The 22,773-nt window shown below is 41.3% G+C and overlaps 1 protein-coding gene across 2 annotated transcripts in view; it reads left to right on the top strand.

Annotated features, from left to right (window-relative positions):
- GALNT13 (polypeptide N-acetylgalactosaminyltransferase 13) overlaps nucleotides 1-22,773 on the top strand; it is a 1,141,430-nt gene that overhangs the window by 496,404 nt on the left and 622,253 nt on the right. For both annotated transcript variants that reach the window (XM_069225168.1, XM_069225167.1), the window contains exon 5: nucleotides 2,882-3,052. In XM_069225168.1, coding sequence (XP_069081269.1) covers nucleotides 2,882-3,052 — 171 coding nt within the window. The remainder of the gene's footprint in view (nucleotides 1-2,881; nucleotides 3,053-22,773) is intronic.

Here is a 22,773-nt window from a genome sequence, read left to right as displayed (position 1 = left end):
TCAATGACAACTCAGCTGTGCTAACGTCTGAATGGACTACTAAAGTTAGTACTTGAAGGTAAATAAATAATCATTATATTAATTCTGACCTGATGCCCAAGTCGAATTTCATGTAACATTTAAGTAAAGGGCCACTTTAGAAATTGCCACTTTGTTCCTTTAGTGTTTAATTGACCGTTTATGGTTGCTGGTCGCGAGATAGACTTCTGACCTTCTGGGGGAGGTATAAATGACTCTCAGGAAGGACCACAAAAGGGCCTACTGTTGAAAGTGGTGTATCCTCTCCCTGGCAGGGAGGCCAAACAGGATGTGAGCCCAAAAAGTGAGCTTCAAGAGGGGAGCCTCAGAAGGGCAAATGGTGGACACACATGAGAGGGACTGCTCTTTTGTTCTGATTCACAGTTTGGTGCCTGGGACAGAGAGGGGGAAACAGCTGCAAAAACAGTTTTACCATTGGCATGTAGCCCTTGGTTGGGCTACCTTGCTCCTTATACCTAGCAAGGGACCCTGCTATCTTTGGGAGTAGCCAGAATATTGCAATCTTTCTCATAGAAATTATTGTTAGTGCTCTAGAAAGCTAAAATGAGGACACATGGCATGAGCCCTCGAATATATCGACAAAAGCATGACTTACTTAATCCGTTTACACATTTCTATCATTGGTCTTTATTTTGGATACATTTAGGTGATATTACGGCTGCATTTGTGCTCTTTGTTCTAGGGTATCCATCCTGGGAGAAGTCTTGTTATCAAACTCCCTTGTTTCTCCATTTACTTCAGTAACCTATGTAGGAAATGCTTTCTGTTTTACACCTTTGAGTCCATCAAAATTGCTTTCAGGGGTGCCACAATTGTGTCATAAATACAGAATGGCTGATGTAAAAAGTGCTTTTCAGTCTGCATGTCAGAATGTTTAATTGAAATGGATGAGGAAGATATTTGAGAAGTAATAGGAAATGTGTCGTAATTTTGCTTTCTACAGATTTAAGCATCATTTTTATGACAAAACAAACCCCCCCCCCCCATTTTGGTAATTTCAAAAATAAATGTTTTAAGTGCTTTGGCTTTGATTCAATCAATATGGCTTCAAGTGTGCCGCACTTTTGTCATAAATAAAAATGTTAGCTCTCTAGTTGTTCATTAGAACACTCTGAAGATGGAGCAGAAAAGGGCATGTACTTGGACAGTTGAGGGAAGGAGGGTGGGGCAATGGCACAACAGGCCACGCACGGTAGGTAATGGGGAAGTGGCTGAACAACAGACCATGGAGGGCAGGAGTGATCGGGCAAGGCAGGGACTTGGACAACAGAGGGCAAGGGCAAGGAGAGAGGCAGAGGTCGGGACAACAAACTGACCACGGAAGGCAAGCGGTAGGGGAAGTGGCGGCTCATCGAGTGATACATGCCAGGAGGGAGGGCGCTGTGGCATGGACAACAGAGCAGGGAGGAGGAGGGTAGTGCCAGCGAGCTAAGCCTGAAGGAGAAGCGGAGGGGCAGTGGTAGCACAAATGATCACGCAGGGCAGGTGGGAGGGGGCAGGTCACAGACTCATACAATAGAGGACATGGAGGAGGGACCAGGGCAGCAAGCTGACTATGTAGGGAAGCCCTGCAGGGGCAGCACAACAGAACATGGAGGGCAGGAAGGAGTGGGCAGAGGCACTCACATAGAGATCGAAGGACTGGAAGGAGGGGGCAGGAGCAAGGGCAGCAAGTTGACCATGTAAGGGTGGCATCATGGGGCAGGAGCAATAAGCTGTTCACAGAGGATTGGCAGGATAGGAAAGAGGCACACAAATGGTGAACAGAGGGAAGGCAGCTGGCAGTCTGGGGCAGCAATCTGACCGCAGTGAGCAGGCCGGCATTGGCAGGGTCACCGTAATGGACCCTAAAAAAAGGGGGAAGGGCCATGTAGATGGAAAATGGAGGGAAGGTATTGGGGGACTAGGGCAGGGGTAGCAAGCTGACCACATAAATATATGTATATACTTTCACTGAAAAGCTATAGATAAATGGATGTACAGTTTTCTGGCTCAAATATGATAGTCACGGTTGCCAACACACATACTAAATGGCATAATTTGCTCAGAATAAGGTGGTGTGTGATAAGCTGAAAGAGCTGGTTGGATGTTAGTGTTTTCTATTTATAAATATTTATTTGGCACACTTATCAAAGAGAAATTAGGTTATTGTAAAGGCTAGGATTGTTTAGCAGAGAGGGAGGCAGTGATATGTCACACTATGGTACACTAGTGACATGGCAACTCTTCAGTGATCATTAGGTACGTTGCCCAAGTGTTTGCACTGCTTTGGAGTAGCAGGGTGAGCAGAACTATTAAGTTCGAAGCGTAGATTTCTTAGGGTCCCAATGAAGCCTCAATCATGGGACAAGTTCTTTCTAATTATGAGGGAATTCTTTTAGTCATACCTGGTAGAAACTTGAGTTTTTAGACTAGTTTTTATTGCTGGTTTCATCTTGTTTGTGTAAAGTTATCTAACTGAGACCAAAAATATTTGCTCTCTCCCCACAAGGTAGGAAATCGAACAAAATCACACGGCCTGGAACCATGGAGGTTCAGCTGCACAAAGGTTCCTGAAATGAATAGTCACCAATCCAGGCTATATTTTCTTACGCAGTTGACACAGTTTGATTCAGACTAGTGGGATAATTTGTTTTCTTTTGCATTCAATTTAATACCTCCAATGAGCATTACAAGAGTGCTTGAACGATCCATGAATGAAACTCCTTTCATAGTGAGTTATCCTCTTATGAATGTTGGCATTCGGTGATGACCTATGGAAAAAGAGATAATCGTTGCTTGTTTTAAGGTTACAATGTACAATAAATGTCTGACTGATGCCTGGTATGCTCCTTTTCTGCAGAAGAACAGTAGTCTGCCCAATCATTGATGTCATCAGTGACGACACTTTTGAATACATGGCTGGATCGGACATGACATACGGGGGGTTCAACTGGAAACTTAATTTTCGATGGTATCCTGTCCCACAAAGAGAAATGGATAGGAGGAAAGGAGACAGAACGCTGCCTGTAAGGTAAGATATACTGGCTTGGGCGATGTATGCAAAAGCATACCTAATACAGTGACAAATATTTACTAAGCCCTGGTGAAATGTCAAATTTGCGAATTTCCGTGCCTCATGTGACTTTTTATGTTTGACTTTGTGGAAGAAAGTCAAACTCAAATCAAATTTGGCACTATGTGGATAATTTTGCGATATTTCCTCGAAACATCCTAAAAAAATACATATTTGTGACAAAGCAAGCATTTGTGCAGCACGGAAAGTGGTAGTAGGCGCAGGGCCACCTGTACTATGATTGCCTTTTACTGGCCAAAAGTGAGGGAAAGTGACTACTTTCGTTTGGTTTCATTAAGGCCTTAGGTAACCCCGCTAGTCCACCGATAATTCCCAAGCATCGATAAAGATTATGAAATGGAATAGGTAAATATATCATAGTGAGCATTTTTTTAAATCTCGAACAAGGGCGGTATTGTATTTATTATATTTTTTATAGTATTGCTGTTTTCCACTGAAGCAGACATTCCCTTGTTTTGAGAATATCTAATCGGTTACCAGTTTTAGCAAGTCACGAAAAACAAACTCTGTTCTGTCAACATATGATTGGAGGTAATATTACCAATGAACTCTTGCCTATGTATTATGTATTTGGTACCAGATTATAAATGACACATGTATTGGACAATTTTGGAATTCGGTGGTGTCATCTGTATCGACCAACCAGTACAAAAAGAAATCCATCCCATATTAAGATCAGTGGCGGCTGGTGACTTTTAAAAGTGGTGGCGCGTAATCCTGGCTCGAATTCCAATTAGCTTCTTAAAAGCTTCTCTCACACTTTCTTGCACTAAGGGCCTCATTTACAAAGATTTGGCGTAAGGCAGTGCTGCAAGTCTTTTTGCTGCTCTACCATATGCTAAATCCAAAGTGCAGGAATGCATAGTATCTACAAGATATGGTGCATTCCTATCCTTTCAGCAATCGCCGGTGCACAACATGGTTCTTAGGGCCAAAACAGGCACCCTTGCACCATGGTGCAAAGGTGTCTGCATTGTTGGCAAGATTGTTTTTGAGCAGGAAGGGATACCTTCCTGCACAAAAACAATCCATGGAGGTGTTTTCCTCATTCTATGTGTGCTGCAGAATGCAGCACACATGGAAAGAGGAAAAAATGAGGAGAAAATAAAGCATACCCCCTTGTTACACCTGCACTGGGGAAGCATAAGGTTTTGGCGATGCTCCAGATTTACATGACTTTGTAAATCTGTGGCAGCTTCAAAATCTATGGGTGTTGCGTGGGAACACCCACCGCAACACCTCCTTGAAACTGAGTAAGGCAACGCAATGCTCTACGTTGCCTTACTCTATATCTTATGAGGCCTTGCAAAGCCACACAGGGTTGCTTTGCGTTGCCTCATAGATATGATCGAGAGGCCTATGCCTCTGGAGCGTCTTAAAACAGTGATGTTCCGGCAGCACAGGCCTCTTGTAAATAACCCGCAAGTTTTATATCTCACTTTTACTCACTCAGTCCACTAATTCACACTGTCTCACTCATTCTACTGTGACCCACTATGTCTCACTCCCATTCATTCTCACTCATTCTGAATTACTCAGTCTTACTGTGTCTCAGACACAGTAACACTCAATTACACTCACTGGCATTCTTCCTCTCTCACTCATATTCAGTCTCACACGTATGTGCCCTTACTGTCACTCTTTCTCAGTCTGTCTTTCTCACACCTTCACTGACTTTCCCCCACTTTAACTCACACATGTAGTCACACAGACATGCTCACAGTGCTAGAATAGTGCAAGCACTTTTATGCACCTGTGTCAACAATCAAACAATATCACTATCTGCCTCAGTTTGCTACTGGACCTGGAGTGGCCTGCATTTTATTTGTGTTATAGAAAAAGTGAATAATTATTCTTGAGACAATAAAAATTGACCCCAAAACAAGGAGGGTGTAGTGCGGCAATGGAGCCCATAAAGCAGATCCGCCACTATTCCAGGGAGGTCCATCCATCAAACCAATTCATCCACTCAATCTTCTATCCTTTCACTTATCCATCCCTTCATCCATCCATTCATCCATCCATCCTTCCACTCATCCATCCACCCTTTCACTCTGTCTATCCATCCTTTCACTCCATCCATCATCCTTCCTTTGTCTCGTCCATCTGTCCATCCTTTCACTCACTCATCCATCTAGCCATCTACGCATCCATCCATCAATTCACTGTTTCACTCATCCATCCACCTACCCTGCCTTTCACTATCCATCCATTGTTTTACTCATCCATCTCTACATACATCCTTTGACTCATCCATCCTGTGCATCATCCATCCATATTGTCACTACATCATTTCATCTACTCATCCATCCTTTTACACTTCCACTCATCCTTTCACTCATTCTTCCATCCATCCATCATTCTCTCATCATCCATCGATCCATCAATTCACTCTTCCATCCATTCACCCTTTCATCCATCCATCCATCCATCCACCCTTTCACTCATACACTCTCTCCCTTTCACTCTCCCATTCTTACATCCATCCTTTAACCAATTCATCCATGCAACTATCCATCCACGCCTTTATCCATCCATTTACCCATCCTTCCTTTCACCCGCTCATCCACCCAACTTCACTATAAGCCTGTGTCTGCTGAGCTGCAGACAGAAGAGGCTCATCAAGACCCCCACCCATAGGGGTAGGGGGTGACGATGCCACTAATGAGGAAGCTTAACTGGACACACTTACCCCTGAGTCTACTAGGGCAGTTGCTGTCACAGCTGGTTCCTCCCTTCTCCTGGGCCTCTACAGTCGAGATAGGGAGCCCTCTGTCATGCTCAGCTCCATAATGTGTTTTTCAAAGTGAAACCAAATGCAGTACTAAACATGTGTTTCTGCCAGAAGTGCAGCCCCCTGCACCCATCCTACAGCCTGCCCCACTGTGATAATCAACAAATTGTTGCCACCCACTCCCTCCTTGTCCTCATCAGCCTGCCCCACCTACAGCCATTGAAGTGAATGGAGCCTTCCTAACGATTCCCAGGGCCACTATTTATGGTACCCAAAAGGAACCTGATCTATGGCTTTCCAATTCAACACTACCTCTCCTCTGATGTCAGTGCTGTAGCTTGTGTCTGCAGGTTGGAGAAAACCTCCCCTGCCTGGCTCTTGCGCAGTTGGACATCTGCAAAGTTCACTAGAGTTCACCCAGGAGATGCAACACACTGTCTCCGAGCAGTAATTTCTTTTCAGCTTCTCTGTGTTTATTTTCCCTGTTCTTGCCTCTCTCTAAAGGGTGGCAGGGCCACGCCCTTTGTGCCCATGTACACCAGTCTCCCCTGATTAAGATATCAAAACTATTTGCACAGTTCGTTTGGTACCAATGTAACTTTTGCTCATTGCTATAGATCACTGAAAGGTTGTGCCAGCACTAGTGATCCAGATATATCTAGCACACACTGAATATTACTATGGTTTTAAGACAATGTAATAGCGGGATCTTAACAACATGTGGAGGAAATGACAGATAGGGAAAATCGCATTAGTGTAATTTAAAGAAGAAAAGTTACAGTGATTCTGACAAGCATGACGGAATCATCCTACTAAGTAGGACCAGCTTTAGTGATAGTGACACTTGGTGCAATAATCTTTTTTACCCCCACTCCCCGTCTATACCTGCTTATTGGATTCCTTCACTACCGCCAAGCAAAATTGCCTCATCTCTCCATAGCCCCTCTCTCACATACAATTAGTTCTAAAGTGCTGGAAAGGCTCCAATCAGCTATCCACTTAAAATACAGATCTGTTCTTTTCAGCAGGCATATTGACTCTACTTTATAATGAGTCAAAGCTGCCACTAGATAAAACTCCCAATCTTTCTCTCTGTTTAGCAGGGACATTAATCACAAGAGTTAAATTGTTATTTTTGTGCTGCCTGAAAGCTAGACACAAAAGGAACTTTGCAGCAGGTGCTTTTAAATCATACGTTATTGCTCATCACAGTGCCCCCCCTTGAGGGCAGTTCCCTTCCTCCAGGTTAGAGCTCAGTGCAGCTGCACCAGCCGCACCAACCTAAAGCCAGCCCAGCTACTAAGAAACTCATTATGAATGAATTGGTAAGTGAATCAGATTTTCTCACCCCCAGAGTTACCAATATCAGGCGCTTTAGAGTGGGGAAAATGTGTCCATTGTAAATTAAACCAGGGGGCCACTAAGAAAGGAGGAATTACTGGTTAATCGATGATCCAGCATCCGATTCCCTTGCTAATTGCTCCATTTGGACCAGACTTTCACCCAGAGATATCAGCTGCTAAAAGTTTTCAGCGGTCAAAATCTCCTGATAAAAGTTAAGGGATAAGCAATCTTCTCAAGGATCTCATAATAAAGATTGGTCTTGTAAGTGCTGTTACTGGCCCCATCGTAGTTAAGAGGCCACTTGTGATAAGGGCCTAAAGAGCTGCGTCCATGGTAAATGTCCATCTGGTACTAAAATGTCTGTCTCTGCCAAGGGTTTGACAGAAATACTCGTGGAGGAGCTGCCTATAACCAAAATAAGCATACACTGCCAAATTTGGTGACATTAAATTTGTGAATGACCACCATAGAATTTGTGGCACACTTTTAAAAACGGTATGCATAGTGTTTCTAACATACTTGTAAAACCCACTAGCATGTTATTGATACTATACGGGTTTTTTGACAATGTGGGCCTGATTCACAGACTGCACTTTGTTCTATGTTTTGATATACTAGAAAACATACTACAGAGAACTATTCAAAAACTGCATTTGTATATTAACCTACACTTTTGGAGTGCATCCCCACCTTAATTATTGTCTATGGGATGGTGTTGCAATAGCTGCTGGGGGGGCATGTGTACTGTTGTGCTTACTACAAAATGTAGTTTACTACAATACTCCAGTTTGTGAATACTAATAAATAGTAAACGACTTAAAAGCGTAAAGTAACTCAAGAGTGTAAATTAACTTTGTGAATCAGGCTCTGAATCATTACCTTGTCAGTGCATTACTAGAATCCAAATTTGGTGTAGTAGATTTTACTTTTACTGCAATTGTGGAATATGTGCAGGGATTTACACTGCAAGCAAAATTGCCTCCTCCCATAGCGGAAAGAGCAATTGTGTTGAATAAACCTTTGTCATCACTGGGGAAAAGAGAAAAGTGTATTATAAATTTCCCTCCAGATGGTATGTTAAACCTACTGACATTCTAAAATTCCACTTGCAAATGCTTAAATGAGCCCCAATATTTTCTTTTAGAACCTAGAGGTCAACTATTCTAAAAAACATGTCGACCATAAAACCTGTTTAAATGTTTGTGTAGATTTGGCCAATGCATATATATCACACGAGGTGACCAGAAATTTACATAGATTATTCTTTCAAGCAGCAAAACACTATCTTATGTGACATTGAGTAATAACTATTAATTTAAAGCAACCTTTTGGTTTCTAGTTATCAACCTATCAAAAGGTTCCAAGAAAAGTCTTACTTGGTCATTGTGACCTAGTCAGATACATATCAGACTTAGCTATGTACCACCATTCTGAAAACAAGCATGATGTGTCCAAGTGGGTACTTGAGTGGTGCCCCAACTAATATCTTCTCTGTCAGCACCACACAATTCTACATCCAGGGGTGATAGTGAGGAAGAAAACCACAAACCTCACATCATAATTAGCATTGACAGCCTCAATTTCCTAGGATGTATGCCTGACTTGGAGCAGATAGGACATTGGTTAAAAAGACAGTTTCTATATGTTCTCGACAGGTCTTTGGGACTAGAAACTGGACCTCACTCTTAGGAACCGATTTAGAGTTTGGCACATGGATACACTATCAAAAACGTGACAGATATCCCATCTCCCATATTACAAGTGCCATAGTGTTTAATGCTCTTGTAACAAGGCAGGGTCTCTGCAACATTTGTGATGGAGGAACCCATCCATCCAACTCTAAATCAGGCCTAAATCTTTATTTTAACCGAAAGCTGAGTTTGGGATCAGTGGCATCCCCAGGGAGTAGCAATAACTTTGCTATAGCTATGTTGCACATGCCTCCAAATTATGCGACACACAATGGAACACTATGTCACATGACATGCCAGTCTGATTTCCTGCCTTTACCCGACCTGCACTTGATTTGGAAATCCAAAGTAGTTCAAAGAATAGTCTTCTCAAGTGAATTGATAGTATTCACATAGCTGTCAATGCTTCACCCCAAAGTTTCATTGAGCGTAGTAATATTTAAAAGTACCAAGATTAGGTAAGCAATACGTGGAGTTGACACATACAGCTCATCACAATAAAATGTTCACTGGTACTTATGATGTTTTGTGGGCCTTAGGCCCACATTTAGCATAGGAAATAACAAAGAGACAGTAGTGGTGATGGAAACTGGAATGAGGAAACATGCTTCCAAATCATTTGTATTGGCAAGGTCATCTGACTGGTGATGCCTATTATGAGATTGGTGCATGTTAGTGTAGGGACAACCCTATGAGAGGCAACTGCACCATGACATGTCTTCAAGACACTACAGTACTGATTATAAGAAAGAATAATTTAACATCTACTCACATTCTTATATAAACATGAATATAACAACTATAAATTAACAGAAATACATATTAGTTTATACAGTTAAATATATTTTTATGCAAAGGGAATTAAATAAAAACATAATTGTAATTCATATAAAAAAGAAACAATATACACATGCATAATTATTAATAGTTTCAAATAGAAAGATAGAAACGTATTTTACATTTATTAAACCATCATAACATTTTTTTAAAATATACAACTGAATAAATACCTTTAAACAAAAAAGAAACAACAAATAGAAAATATGTTTTTAAAACAAAACGCAATAGAAAACTAATCAAAAGATATGTTAAAACATATATACACTTAAACTAAACATGCTCAAAATATCTTTAATAAATTGCAGGATAAAACAATGGGTCCTATATAGGTACTAATCTTACTCGGTTCAAGATCATTAAAGGAAATAACAAATACAAAATAATTAAAGTACATTATTATAACTAGAATCGTATGCAAATCTAGTAAAGTTGCATAAATTGTGAGGTGGTCAGAGTTACTATAATAACTTGAGTCCAACAAACACTGGAGAAACTCCAGACACTGGGGAGGGGATGAATTTACGTTTCTAACTTCAGACGATCAAACACTGAGGTAAGTTTATATGGGGGGGCAAATTGACTTTCTAATTAGTTCAACAAATATTTGCAGCAGTGTATACACTTAAGGGGGTCCAATTGACTTTTAACTCCAGTCTAACAAAATTGGGAAAAGTGCATACATTTGGAGGTCAGAGTTACTATTTTAACACCAGTCTAACAAACACTGCAAAAAGTTCATCTGTTGGGGATAGGGGTTTGGTTCACTATTCTAACGCTAATCATGCAAACATTGAGGAAAATGCATACGTTGGGGCTCAACGCCTCATTAGGGATTGTAGGACCCTGATTTAAGAAAAGTGGCGCTGTACCTAGTGCAGCACCACTTTTCTTGCGCCCCCCTAATGCCACCATGTGTGCGTTGTATCTAAGATACGGTGCACCATGGCAGTAGTTAGGGGAACAAGTGTCAACATTTTTGACATTAGTTTAGAGCTTTGCAGTACTAGCAGAAAAATGTTGATGCTAATCCTGCAAAGTCCATTGAGGCCCATTGAAAACAATGTCATGCTTCCTTTTAATGTCTGCTCTGAGCAGGCGTTAAAAGTGCCTAAATAAATGATGCAAAGAAATCTTCTAGATTTCTTTGCACCATTGTTCTTCCCTCCTAACCTGGGAATGCTCCCTTTGCATATGTTATGCTTGATGCAGGCATAATGTAGTGCAAAGATTTGTAGAGTGGCACAATGCATGCATTGTGCCACTTTGCAAATTTTGTGCTGTGATTTTGGCCTCATTAGGCCATATTAGCTTAAAAGAAAATGACATTAATGTGGCGCAAAATATTGGTAAAAGTGCATCCATTGGGGAAGCAGGCTACTTTGCTAATTTACTCTTTTAACTCCAGTCCATAAGCATTGGGAAAAGTGCAGACATTGGGGGCATCATATTTACTATTCTTACACTAGTCTAACAAACAATGGGGAAAGTACATATATTAGTTAAAAGAAGTCTGATATACCATTCTAACTCTTGTCCAGCAAACATTTGGTATCACATAATTTCTGGCGGGTAGGGAGTACTGTTCTAAAACCATTCCAACAAATATTATGCTGTGTATTTTTGGATTGTGTGTCCAAATGTACAATTCTAACTTCAGTCCCTCAATTATTGGGTAATGGGCACACATTTTGGAATCAGATTTACTGTTCTAACTCCAGTCTAGCAAACATCGTAATAAGGGCATATTTTGGGGGAGTGCTAACTTACTATTGTAATTCCAAGCCAACAAACATTGCAGCAAGTGAATATTTTTGGGAGAGGCTGTGGAAAAATGCTACTCTAATTCTAGATTGACAAATATTGGGGAACATTTCTGCAAGGGGAGAATGTAGTCAGCTGTCCAATCTAACAAACATTGCAGTAAGGACATATTTTGGGTAAGTCCAAATTTGTAAACATCAGCCCAACAAACATTGTGGCAAGTAAATATTGTTTTTGGGAGGGGGATGTACTATTCTAGTTCCAGTCTAATAAACCTTGGGGGCAGTGCATACATTTTGGATGGTCAAATTTAACATACTAACTAACGCCTACCTAACACAGGTGGCTGTAAGGGCTATATAAATGCAAATTTAATATATTGGAGGGGGAGTTCAGATTTACTAATATATCTCTAGTCTAACAAATACTAAAGGAACATACACTTAGACGTGGGTTTAACATCTACTATAATAACATCATTCTAACAAATATTTGGGAAAGTGCATATATTGCAGAGTCCCATTCACTATTCTAGGTGGAAGAGGTTAGTGGTAGCACACCCATAATACACTGCATTTGAACTAGTCTTTCTCTCTGCAGAATGTGATTACGCTTCAGCATAGCAGGAGTAGTGGTACCCATGGTATTAGTGATCAGTTGCACTGGTGTCATTTATTAGGTCGCAAGGTCAAACAGAGGACTCTGGAAGGTCAATGACTGGAGTTTCAGGTGGCTGCTGAAAGTCAGCTATGTCACTAGAGCATCCATGATGTAGGGCCTGAATTAGAGTTTAGTGGACGGGTTACTCCATCACAAATATGATGGCTATACGATCTTCATAGGCTATAATGAGATATCTGTCACATTTGTGAAAGAGTAACCCCATCCGCCAAACTCTAAATCCGGCCCCCAGTTTTCCAGACATTGCACTAATCCTAGTGAAAATGGCTCTGGTGTGCTTGTGCTGGAGGACTCACAGATTAACGTGTATATCTTCAATTTAAGCTCAGGGACCTTCAGGAGTGCTGGAATTGGAACAGGGAGGGCAGACTAGGTGCCATGTTTCTTTTTTGGAAGGGTGCTGGATTTCTTGTTTTGGAAGCCCTGAAAGAAAGAAATAAGGAGAAAAAGTCAAGAGTCACTAAATAAAGTAAAAGATACATCAAACACTACCACTGAGTAAGTGTATAGATTAAGTCCTACAAGCTGAGTGTGTCTTTTCCCTGGAAACGGAACGGGTCAGAACTAATGAAGAGAGTGGAAAATAAGCAAATTAGCAGTAAGCCCTTGTTACATTTCAAGAATCCAGAACTGTTTCGGGACTGCAAGGCTAAAGTAAACGTTTAAAGATGGAGGCACTACAAAGGGTAGAATTGCTGCAAAGAGTCAGTTCTGAGGGCCATTGAACATGACAATTAACGTTCTCCAAAGAAACTCACAAAACACAGATGGAGCTGTCCCTAGGGTTGGTGTACAGCCAAATGAGAAATGAAACATCCAGAGAAGAGATTAAGATATAGAAGAGACAGAATCAGATGGAAACATCTAACATATAAAAGCCACAGAACCCCTTTGGAACTACATCATGAAAACCCAAGGAAAATGCACTTAATTCAAATTTAGTGATATCATCTCAGTCAACTACAGGTCCTTTTGTATCACCTGTTGGGAAGAAAAATAAACCGTCTGTAATGGCTAACTCTATGGCTACAATTGTTACCACTGTAGTATCTTCATGATATTTCCCCTACTCCTGCATGTATACTTTCCCTCAGAGAAGCCTCTGTTGGACTCTGTCAGGCATTTGGAAGGCCAGGCAAGAATGGTCGCAGAGAAAAAAGATGTACAGACATTAAAATTAAATGAAGCATACCTGGAATAGGAAATGTTACCCCTCACCCCACTTTCGGGTAACTTGAAGAAATTAAAACTTAAATTAAAAAACATAGATAATTGTTAAAGAGCAACGGAAGATCAAGAAAATCATAAGGGATATATAATTACATGGAGATACTGGAGCAACAATACAACAGAGGAAAAACAAATCTGAATCTAAATAAACGTGTACCTTCAAAACTGCTCATCACAATAGATACTTTCCACCAAGAAAAGAGATAACTCCAGATATTTGGAAACTCAAGTGACCAATTCTAGCAATAATATCTTCATTTCTTGAGAAGCTACAGCTAAGATAAATAATTTGTTTTATTATCTTGATTTATACAGTGAGACAGTCATATCTGCCAGTAAATACAGCAAGAATTAGTATGAAGAATACAACCCTTAGTGAATTAGAGCATTCTGATTTTGAATTGCAATACATTTCTATACAGAATAGAAGGGTTAAATGTATAAATGAACCTAATCAAGACACGCAAGCAAAACAATCAAAATAAACAAAATCATATCAGAATAATAAAATGGCACACTTACTTAACTACATATTGTCAGGAGTAAAATAAACTAAATTGGGGGACCGGGCCAGAGTGGAGATCAGCTAGTACATGTCTCCTCTGAGCTCTGCGATCCAGCCCCTTCAATCCCTCTAAAAAGGGCTATGTGCCAGTAAAAATGGTGTGGAATATCCCCCTGCAGAATTTTGTGAACAGATGCAAGATGACAGCCCAGAGATCAATGATGATCTAAATCTGGGGACAGCTCTGCACCAAGAAGACAAGATGGCACTCACTGCTCTTTCTAGATACTGTTAACTCTCTCACCCCAGCATTTGGAGGGGATTGGCGATTAGTGTAGACAGCGAACTATCCCTGTGGTCCCCTCTCCTCCTGCTGCTCTGTGTGGGCACCTACGTGCAGCTTGTCCACTCCACTGGGACTCATAAAGGATGTGCTCAGATCAGCCCTGAAGATGGGGTGACTGGGACCACTGAGGATTCCCTTCAGTGCAACGTGCCCCCCAACTGTCCCAACTGTGATCCTCCACTTCTCATGACTGGGGGATCGAGTGGGCAGGCATTAATCAGGGCTCCTCTTAGGCTGACAGGGTTTCCTTTCCGTCCTGGCATTCCTGCCTGGCATTCTGCTCACCGGAGCAATGCAATCAGGCCCCAGAGCAGGTTGAGTGACACAAAGAGACTTCCAGGGGCCTTCCTGGTCTGGATTGTGTGTGAACCTAAACCTTCCCAGCGGGCCTCCTCAATTAAAATCAAGGCCCAGTGGGCCTCCTCAATCAAGGACCTCCTTCAGAAGCTGGACTCCTGCCAGCTGCAGAGTTGGGGCCCCCTGCCTTTACGACTAGCCTACTGCCATCAGCCGATCTGCAGGTAGCAGCCACCAATAAAAATAAACAAACTTTGCTATCGTAATTTTGCAAAGACTTCACATCTCTCCTCTGAGACTTTAATGTAGCCTTTACAGACCTCGGCCATTCACTACGCCAGACAGACACGTGCCTGAAACAGGCTTAGGCCACAGTAGCTGAACAAGCCCAGGATAATATCAGTCACACACAAGCCTGGAGAGACCGGAGAGGTACTACACTGTTCTTCAAGACAAACTAGACAATCAAGAAATCCATTCCTGATAGAATAATATTGAGATTAGACACATTGCCACAGTGATCTCAACTGCAGATATGGAAGCGTGCACCCAAGATCCCTTTGCCCACATACTGCAAAAACATGAGGACCTCCCCTGATCCTGTTGGACCGCATGCATGGATTTTAATCCACTTATCAATAACAAAGGAATCTCCCTCCTGATGTGCTCACACAGGTCATTACTTCCACACCAAAGATGACATTCTGAAAAAGTCCAGTCAATAGGAACTGCATACGTTTCAGGGGAATACCATTCTCCTGTTCTGAGATGCTTCGACCCACACCATGGCTCGCCGGAAAGACTTTAGAGACACTACTCAGCATCTACAAAAAGAAAAGATCCCCTGTCATTGGGGTTAACCTTCCTGGCTTCTTTTCACATACAAAGAGAAATGCTTTGCAGAGCAAAACCACCTCGAGGCCTGTAAGATACTGGGCCTTACCTCAATTTCCTCCCAGGCTCATTCTCAGGAACCAACATGCATGAAGTTAATGGACCAAAGAGGCTTGTGTTTCTACTCATCATGCTTCTTCCGCAGAAAAGCGCACAAGCTTCCTTGACAGAGGGGACAAAGATGGCCACCCCTCATCTTCAGAAGAGAAAGTGCAATAAGGCAATAATCTATTGGAGGTATGCAACGTGACTCTCATGATCTGCTCCACCTTCCGCAGCTCTGTTGCTTACAGTAGCCAGCATCAACCACACATACATTATGGGATGAGGGAGGACTCTGGCATTAGTCCTAGGAGCCAGCTTTGATTCTCTATAATTTTTGACAAATACATAAAAAGTGTTACTCTGCCAGAATCAAATGTATGACTCCTAAGCCCTTACCCTGCGACAGGAGATACATCTTTTCAAAGCAGATATGAAGTGCCTCCGCTCATACTGGTACCTGATGCAGTTTCATGTGACCTTTATGAAGAAAACACGCAGAATGGGGATCCTTGTATGAAGGGACTCACTTATTCAAGTGATGCAAGAACTTACCCTTGTAGACATCTGGCACCACCACCATCCTGGGGACAGGGACTACACTTTTTTCTACAGTGTTCTTTGAACTCATCCTCGGATAGATTACTTCCTCACTTCCAGGGGCCTACTACCTATCCTCCTCCATTCCTGTAGAGATATACAATTATTGTCAGATCAAGCTCCCCTCTGGCTGACAATGACTACCGTAGGCCTCCAGAAACCATTCCCCAAATCTTGAGGGCTCAGCAAATTGATGTTGAGAGACCCCAGAGTGTGGGAGTGCGTCAGGGAGACTTGAGAACACTACTTTGTGGAAAAAGACAATGAGGAGGTGGCTCCTTCAGCATTATGGGATGCAGCTACAGCAGTCCTGTGTGAGCTTATCTCCCATATGGCCACATTCTAGCATCTAGCCGAACACTAGAAATAGATCTAGATAAACTTTTCCCTCCTCTATCCTGGTCATGAGGCCACATGGAATATGGCTGAGCCTCATCACCAATTGCCAATCAGGATTCATAAACAATATACAGGCAAATGACAACACTAGATAAAAAATAGACAGGCAAATGACAACATTAGACTGGCGTTAACACATAAGGAAGCAGCCAAAGAGCTGAACAAGCCAGTTGTCCTTCTGTCCCTTGATGTGAAGAAGGCTTTTGATAGGGTGAACTGGCCATTCCTAATTAATTTGTTAGAAAAGATCCATATTGGCCCTAAGATAAAAACTTTCATTCAAGCTAATTTTCAAAAACTGACTCTTAAAATGAAAGTTAACAGGGAGTCTTCCCCTAACATGGCCATCACAGGAAGAATGAGACAGGGTTGCCCCCTATTCTCACTCATTTTTGCCTTGGCTCTGGAACCCCTGTTTGCAAACATCAAGAGAAGCCCAAAAATACATGAGTTAATGGTTGGAGACAGAGAATACAAACTTGCCAAGTTTGCTGATGACATCTCATGCTTCAACACCAACCAATCTGAATCAATACCAGCGTTCCAATTGGAACTAAACAGATTCACACATGTATCAGGCTTTAAAATCAACTACCAGAAAACTCAAGGCCTACGGATAGCAGATTCCCAGAATAGCCTACAAGAACCAGTCCAAAGGGGAGGATTTGCATGGTCAGAATCCACAATCTGCAACCTGAGCACCAGTTTGCCCTCCAAGACACAGGCAATCTATGGGTGTTATAGTCTCCCTCTGATCACTGTGCCGTTTAAGGATCTATATCAACAGAGCCAATGCAAAATGTCTTGGCAGGGCACGCTAGTCAGTCTTCAAATGAACTTTATATCTTGGTTCTTGCAAAAACTGTCATTCACTTTCTCCAAAACAACCCTGGCGTTGATTCACCAGAAAATGATTGCCTTTATGTGGTAGGGTAAATCCCCAAAGTTGCCATCCACGACTCTTCTGTGGCTGAGGTGGATTGGGGTTTACAGATGTGGTGTCACACACATTAGTAGCCTAATTACAGCCTTCCCTCGATTGGAATTTTGACCATGAGGGCAAGCCATGGTTACAAGTTGAACAATCCTTTTCCCTAATTCCCCTGAGAGATTAGCTATGGTTACCATGCAGCATGTAGAAATGGTTGTCTTCCCCTCTGCCCACAATGGTGACACTCTTCGAACATTGGCAAGTGATATCATGCAAACAAACATTCCCCTCAGACCACTTCCAATTGACGCCAATTGGGAACAGACCAGCTTTTCACCTTGTGAAACGGACCCACAAGTTTGCACTTGGAACCAAAATCGTTCCCCCTTCCTGAAAGATTTCCTCGAGGATGATGAAATACAAGAGAGTGAAGCCTTAATAGGCAGCGTTATCCTACACAGAAAAAAAGGGTTTTTGGCTGATGCAAGTATTACACTGGGTAGGGGTAGACAAATACGGTCAGTAATGTCCCGTGAGATAGCACCCATTGCGTCTCTAAACCTCCACAATTTATGAGGGCAACACATTACTTGGTTTTATCTACACATCCTGGCTCACACTCTTATGACACATCCTGTTGGAAATGGGGTCTTTGGTTGGAAGTCAGATTACCCTCTGTCCCAGCAAAGACCCTCACTTTAGTCAGGGTAAGTCACACACAATCCAAATTATCCTGTGCCTACCATCTGGTAGCTTGGCACTAAGAAGTCAGGCTTAACTTAGAAGGCAATATGTAAAGTATTTGTGCAATAAATCATGCAATAACACAGTAGAACACCACAAAAGTACACCACACAGTGTTTAGAAAAATATATAATATTTATCTGATAAGATGCAGGTCAAAATGATTAAGATGCAATAAGTACATGTAAAAATATCACAGTAAAAATTATATAAAGTGTCTTTAGTCTCTTAAACGCAACAATTGTCTCTTGCAAGCACAAAGTACCTGGCTTGCATTCAAAATCTCCGCAAGGAACCGCAGAGGAGGAGATGCGTGGAAAACAGGGAGAGTGTGCGTCGATTTCTCGGGCTTCACACGGCGATGCGTTGTTTATTTATCATGCAGGGAAGACTTTGCATCAATTTCCGGCTCTCAGTCTTGGATCCTCTTCGGGTTGTGGGTTGTCATCTGTCTGAGGCCCCAGCTAAGCTGTCTCCACTGCTTCAATATTCACCTCCCTTGGGCCATTGATATGAGGCCAAAAACACTAGCACAGCAAGGGTGCACTGGGGCCTAATGCAAACAAGGAAGGACAACAAAACAGCCATAATTGGAGTTTAGTCAGCCCCTCACACCAATGGGCCTCAGTGCCACTGCACCTTCAGCACCATTGATACCTACAGTCCTATGAAACAGGCTTCATCCTCTCCCCACCACACAGAACTATTGCTCCTTGGCCTGAGTATCAAATTAGTTTGTCTTACTCTTTGTGTAATAAAAAAGGGAACAAGGCCTGATGTCGCATCTACCTTTCCTTGGTGCTGGGGTCCTGTTCCCTGTGCTACACGGGTTACCTAATCTCTAAAACTCACAAGGAAAATGGGCCTCAACTCCACTTTTTACTAGTAAGATAGTCGTAATTGGGGTGTAGCTGCCCCCTCACACCCTTGGTCCCAGTGCCACTGCTCCTGCTACATTAATGGTAGTGATGGCCCTTTCATAAAAAACACCTGCCACATGTTGCCACCTTCCTCAGATCATCTCTCTAAGAAAGAGCTGTGTCTGTCCATTTGTAGATGTAAAAATTAGCCCCCAGAAAAAAACCCTCATGTGGGCCGGGTCTTTGATATTATACATGGTTCTCACGCTTTTCCTCTTTCTCCTGGCCATCACTGTGAAGCCCCAGGGGTTCAGATGATCAGGGCTCTGCTTCTGAATTCGACCCTGCTGGCTGCTCTTCAACTTACTTGAAGACACATCTGCATGTCAAAGTGGGCAGGATCTGTAGGGATCAATATGCCTGTATTTGTTTAATGTCACAAAAAATATTCCCCTTACTTTTTGTTAAACAAAAAATAAAGAGTCATCCCTGAATGGTTGATGTGGATGTTGCTGTACCTCTGGGTGATAATGAAAGGGGTGGGGCTCTCGTGTTGTGAAGGCAAGACAGAGACCAATGTGCCTGCTACCTGAAAGAAAAGTAAATGTGCGCAATTGGTTAATCGCCAAATGTAAGGGCTGCTTGAGAACCTTATAGGACTTAATTGATAGAGTCACTTCAGGTTTCATGATGACTCGTGACATAACAGTGTTGAGTTCTAGAAGTTGTCCTTTTAATGAATATTTATAAAAAGGCTTGCATTAGGTACAGTTTGATTACCTATTACTAAATCCATACTTTGAAGGCACTTGATTTATCTTAAACACTACACTCAGATCCACTGGAATTATGTGAGCCTGTGGCTTTTTCGCATAATTATGGATCTCCTTCATTTGCAACATAATCCATCATCTGGTGCAAAAGCTACAGACTTGAACAAAAACTTGTTTCTTTGTCAAACATATCAAATGTTAGTAAAATGTGGCAATGTGTTCTTACACAGTGGAAGGACCTTCACTAAGGTTAACTGGTCATTTCACTTTTCATTTGCTTATTTTGGTATTTAGTTGTTAATCTGGTGCGAATGAGGTACCATCTTTGTCCAAAAAGTATTGTCATGTGTAGAAAAGTTAAAAAACAAATGGAGTAATATTAGAAAAAATGTGATGCATTATGGTGCATAATTTTATTTTTCTTCTTGCATAATTTTGTTAACCCTGCTGCATAAATTGTGGCTCCCCTGCCGCATAATTCCAGTGGCTCTGACTAAACCAATCTGCAGCAGCCTATCTTATACTGTGTGTAATACAGTTTTTAAATAATTATTTAGACATTCACATCGTAGTGAGATATATATATATATATATGTATATATATATATATATATATATATATATAAACACTTTTAAAAAAGGTTACAGGGACGTTATTGTTAGGCCATAACACCATTGAAATTCATCAGTTATAATTAGAATTGTCTAAAGTAACTATAACTCGTGCCCAAGGTAACTATAACTTGTGCCCACCGTAATCAATAATTTTACTGCAGATGTTACAGTGACATTATCAATGATGTTATCAAAGATGTCATAAGTGATGTTATTTGTGGGGTGAATAGCAGTGCATGGCAAGAGGGCGAGTTATAGTTACCTTAGAGCACAAGTTGTAGTTACTTGAGATAACTTCAACTATAACTGGCGAATTTCTATGGTTTGATACATTTAAAATGTGAGCCTAACTATAACGTTCCTGTAACCTTTGTTTTTTTAAGTGAATTTCTATGGTTTCTTAAATTTAAATTCTATTTCCTAGCTATAACATCCCCGGAACCTTCGTTCTTTTTAGTGAATTTCTATGGCTTTTTTAATGTATAGTAATTTTCATTACTATACTTTAATCCAACCATCGCTGGGACATAGCAGGAGCTGGCCCTGGGGGGGCTGGCAGTTCCCAGGGCCATTAGTGGCTCCTCGAGGGGGGGCGTGCAGCCCCCTCCACAAAAATAGCTCTGGGAAGGTGGTGGCCCCCGGAGCCTGGTAGTCCAAAACGGACCCCCTTTCTATTTAAAGTTGCTGAATTAAAAGAAATGTCTCATTATTGGAACGGATATTTTTAAATTGTTAAAAAGTGGCAACAAAAAACATTTCCAAGGAATATGTACAATGTGCAAAATAGAACAAATGTAAAGTGTTTTGTGCTGATATATTGTCACAAGGGCATGGAGGCAGTGTTTTCTTTCATAAGTTGGCAACACGGAATGTCAAAAGGAAATGCAAAGTATTCAACCTAAACCTGCTTAAGTAAAATTTAAACAGCGGATTTTTGACATTTAATAAATACGTTTCTGTGGGATTGTCTGAAAGCAAGGGTTTCACTCTCAGCTGGGAATCCCATCAGCATAACATCCGCTCGCGTTCATAGTTCTTAAAAAGATTGTCCAGTAATTTGCATTTCTCCTCCCAATGAATACCATTTGAATTTTCGTAGTGTTCAGGAACACCTAAATCCATAAACAACTGGTTAACATATTTAAACTGGGAATATCTAAAGCGTTATCTAACCTTATGCTGTCCTTTAGCACAGCTTTTGAGAAAGCGGTTCTCTTTTGAAGTTCAATGTCATAACATGACGGGGCAACTTCTAATAAAATAGGAAATGTAAGGCGTCCCGGACTCCTCTTGTCTAGTGAAGTTAGAAGTAGATTTTGGGTCTGCTAGGAAGCTAGTGTAAAAACCTATTTTCTATCTTTGGAGAGGTATGTGGCTAATATACCCCTAAACACCTGCCCCATAGCAACCTACTGACAAACATTATGCCCTATAGCTTTCCAGTGTGGGTCTAAATGGTTTCCATCCTACCTTTGCACAAATCTCTTAACAGCTTCCACAGATCTCAACATTTTCTAAGTGCTAATCGTAAGAAGGTATTTCCAATCTATTGAGGCCACAAATTGCAAGCCCAAGTAGGTAAATTGGGGAACTCTATTGACGTTTAAATTATCTGTTGAGTGAGTTTTGATTTTAGTGCCCCTAGACCCACTAGTTACAATATAAAACTGGCTCAATTAACATATACATCTACATTTTTCATAAAAGTGTTAGCCCTATAATAAGCACCCATTAAGAGAGCTTTGTAATGTCAATGGCATACAGATGCGTTTATGAAAATGTGTACATGATTTTGTGTGCCATTCAGGAAGTCGAGGTCCAGAGCTGGTTCTAGATAGATTTTCAGGAAGAAAGTGCGGGTGGCTTAAAACAATTAATATCATTTCAGGGTTATGATGGTCTTAGACAGATTTAGAAAAATATTGCAATAACCTGGTAATGGAGAACATAACTCAAGGATGAGATGCATTGCACCCTAAATTGGGTGTTTTAAATCTGCAATTGTAAATTAGCATTTCTTTTTTGGTTCTTTAATTGTGTCATTTTCTTTTAGTTCTTTGCTTGTTGACTGTATTGTATATTTTTTAACCTACACCATACTGTAAGTCACTAAGAAATTATGTGGCATTGTATGGGACTAAGACTGATGGCGATGTTATGCCATACAGCCATGTAATATTAATGCATCCTGTAGCGTCATTTTCAAGAATGAGGGTGAATGGTTTGATTACTTACCATTAATCTTCATTACACCAAATTCCTTTTTCTCCTACCAATATTTACTCAAATGAGGTGTTCAACCTCTACCCAGGCACCATGTGACCTAGCTCAATCCAACCACACGTTTTTAGTGCTAGACACTCCCCCCTCT

Source organism: Pleurodeles waltl, chromosome 3_1 (assembly GCF_031143425.1).
Source record: "Pleurodeles waltl isolate 20211129_DDA chromosome 3_1, aPleWal1.hap1.20221129, whole genome shotgun sequence".
In the NCBI taxonomy this organism is placed as follows: Eukaryota; Metazoa; Chordata; class Amphibia; order Caudata; family Salamandridae; genus Pleurodeles; species Pleurodeles waltl.
The sequence above is the reverse complement of the archived record's forward strand: the minus strand, read 5'-3'. Positions and strand labels throughout refer to the sequence as shown.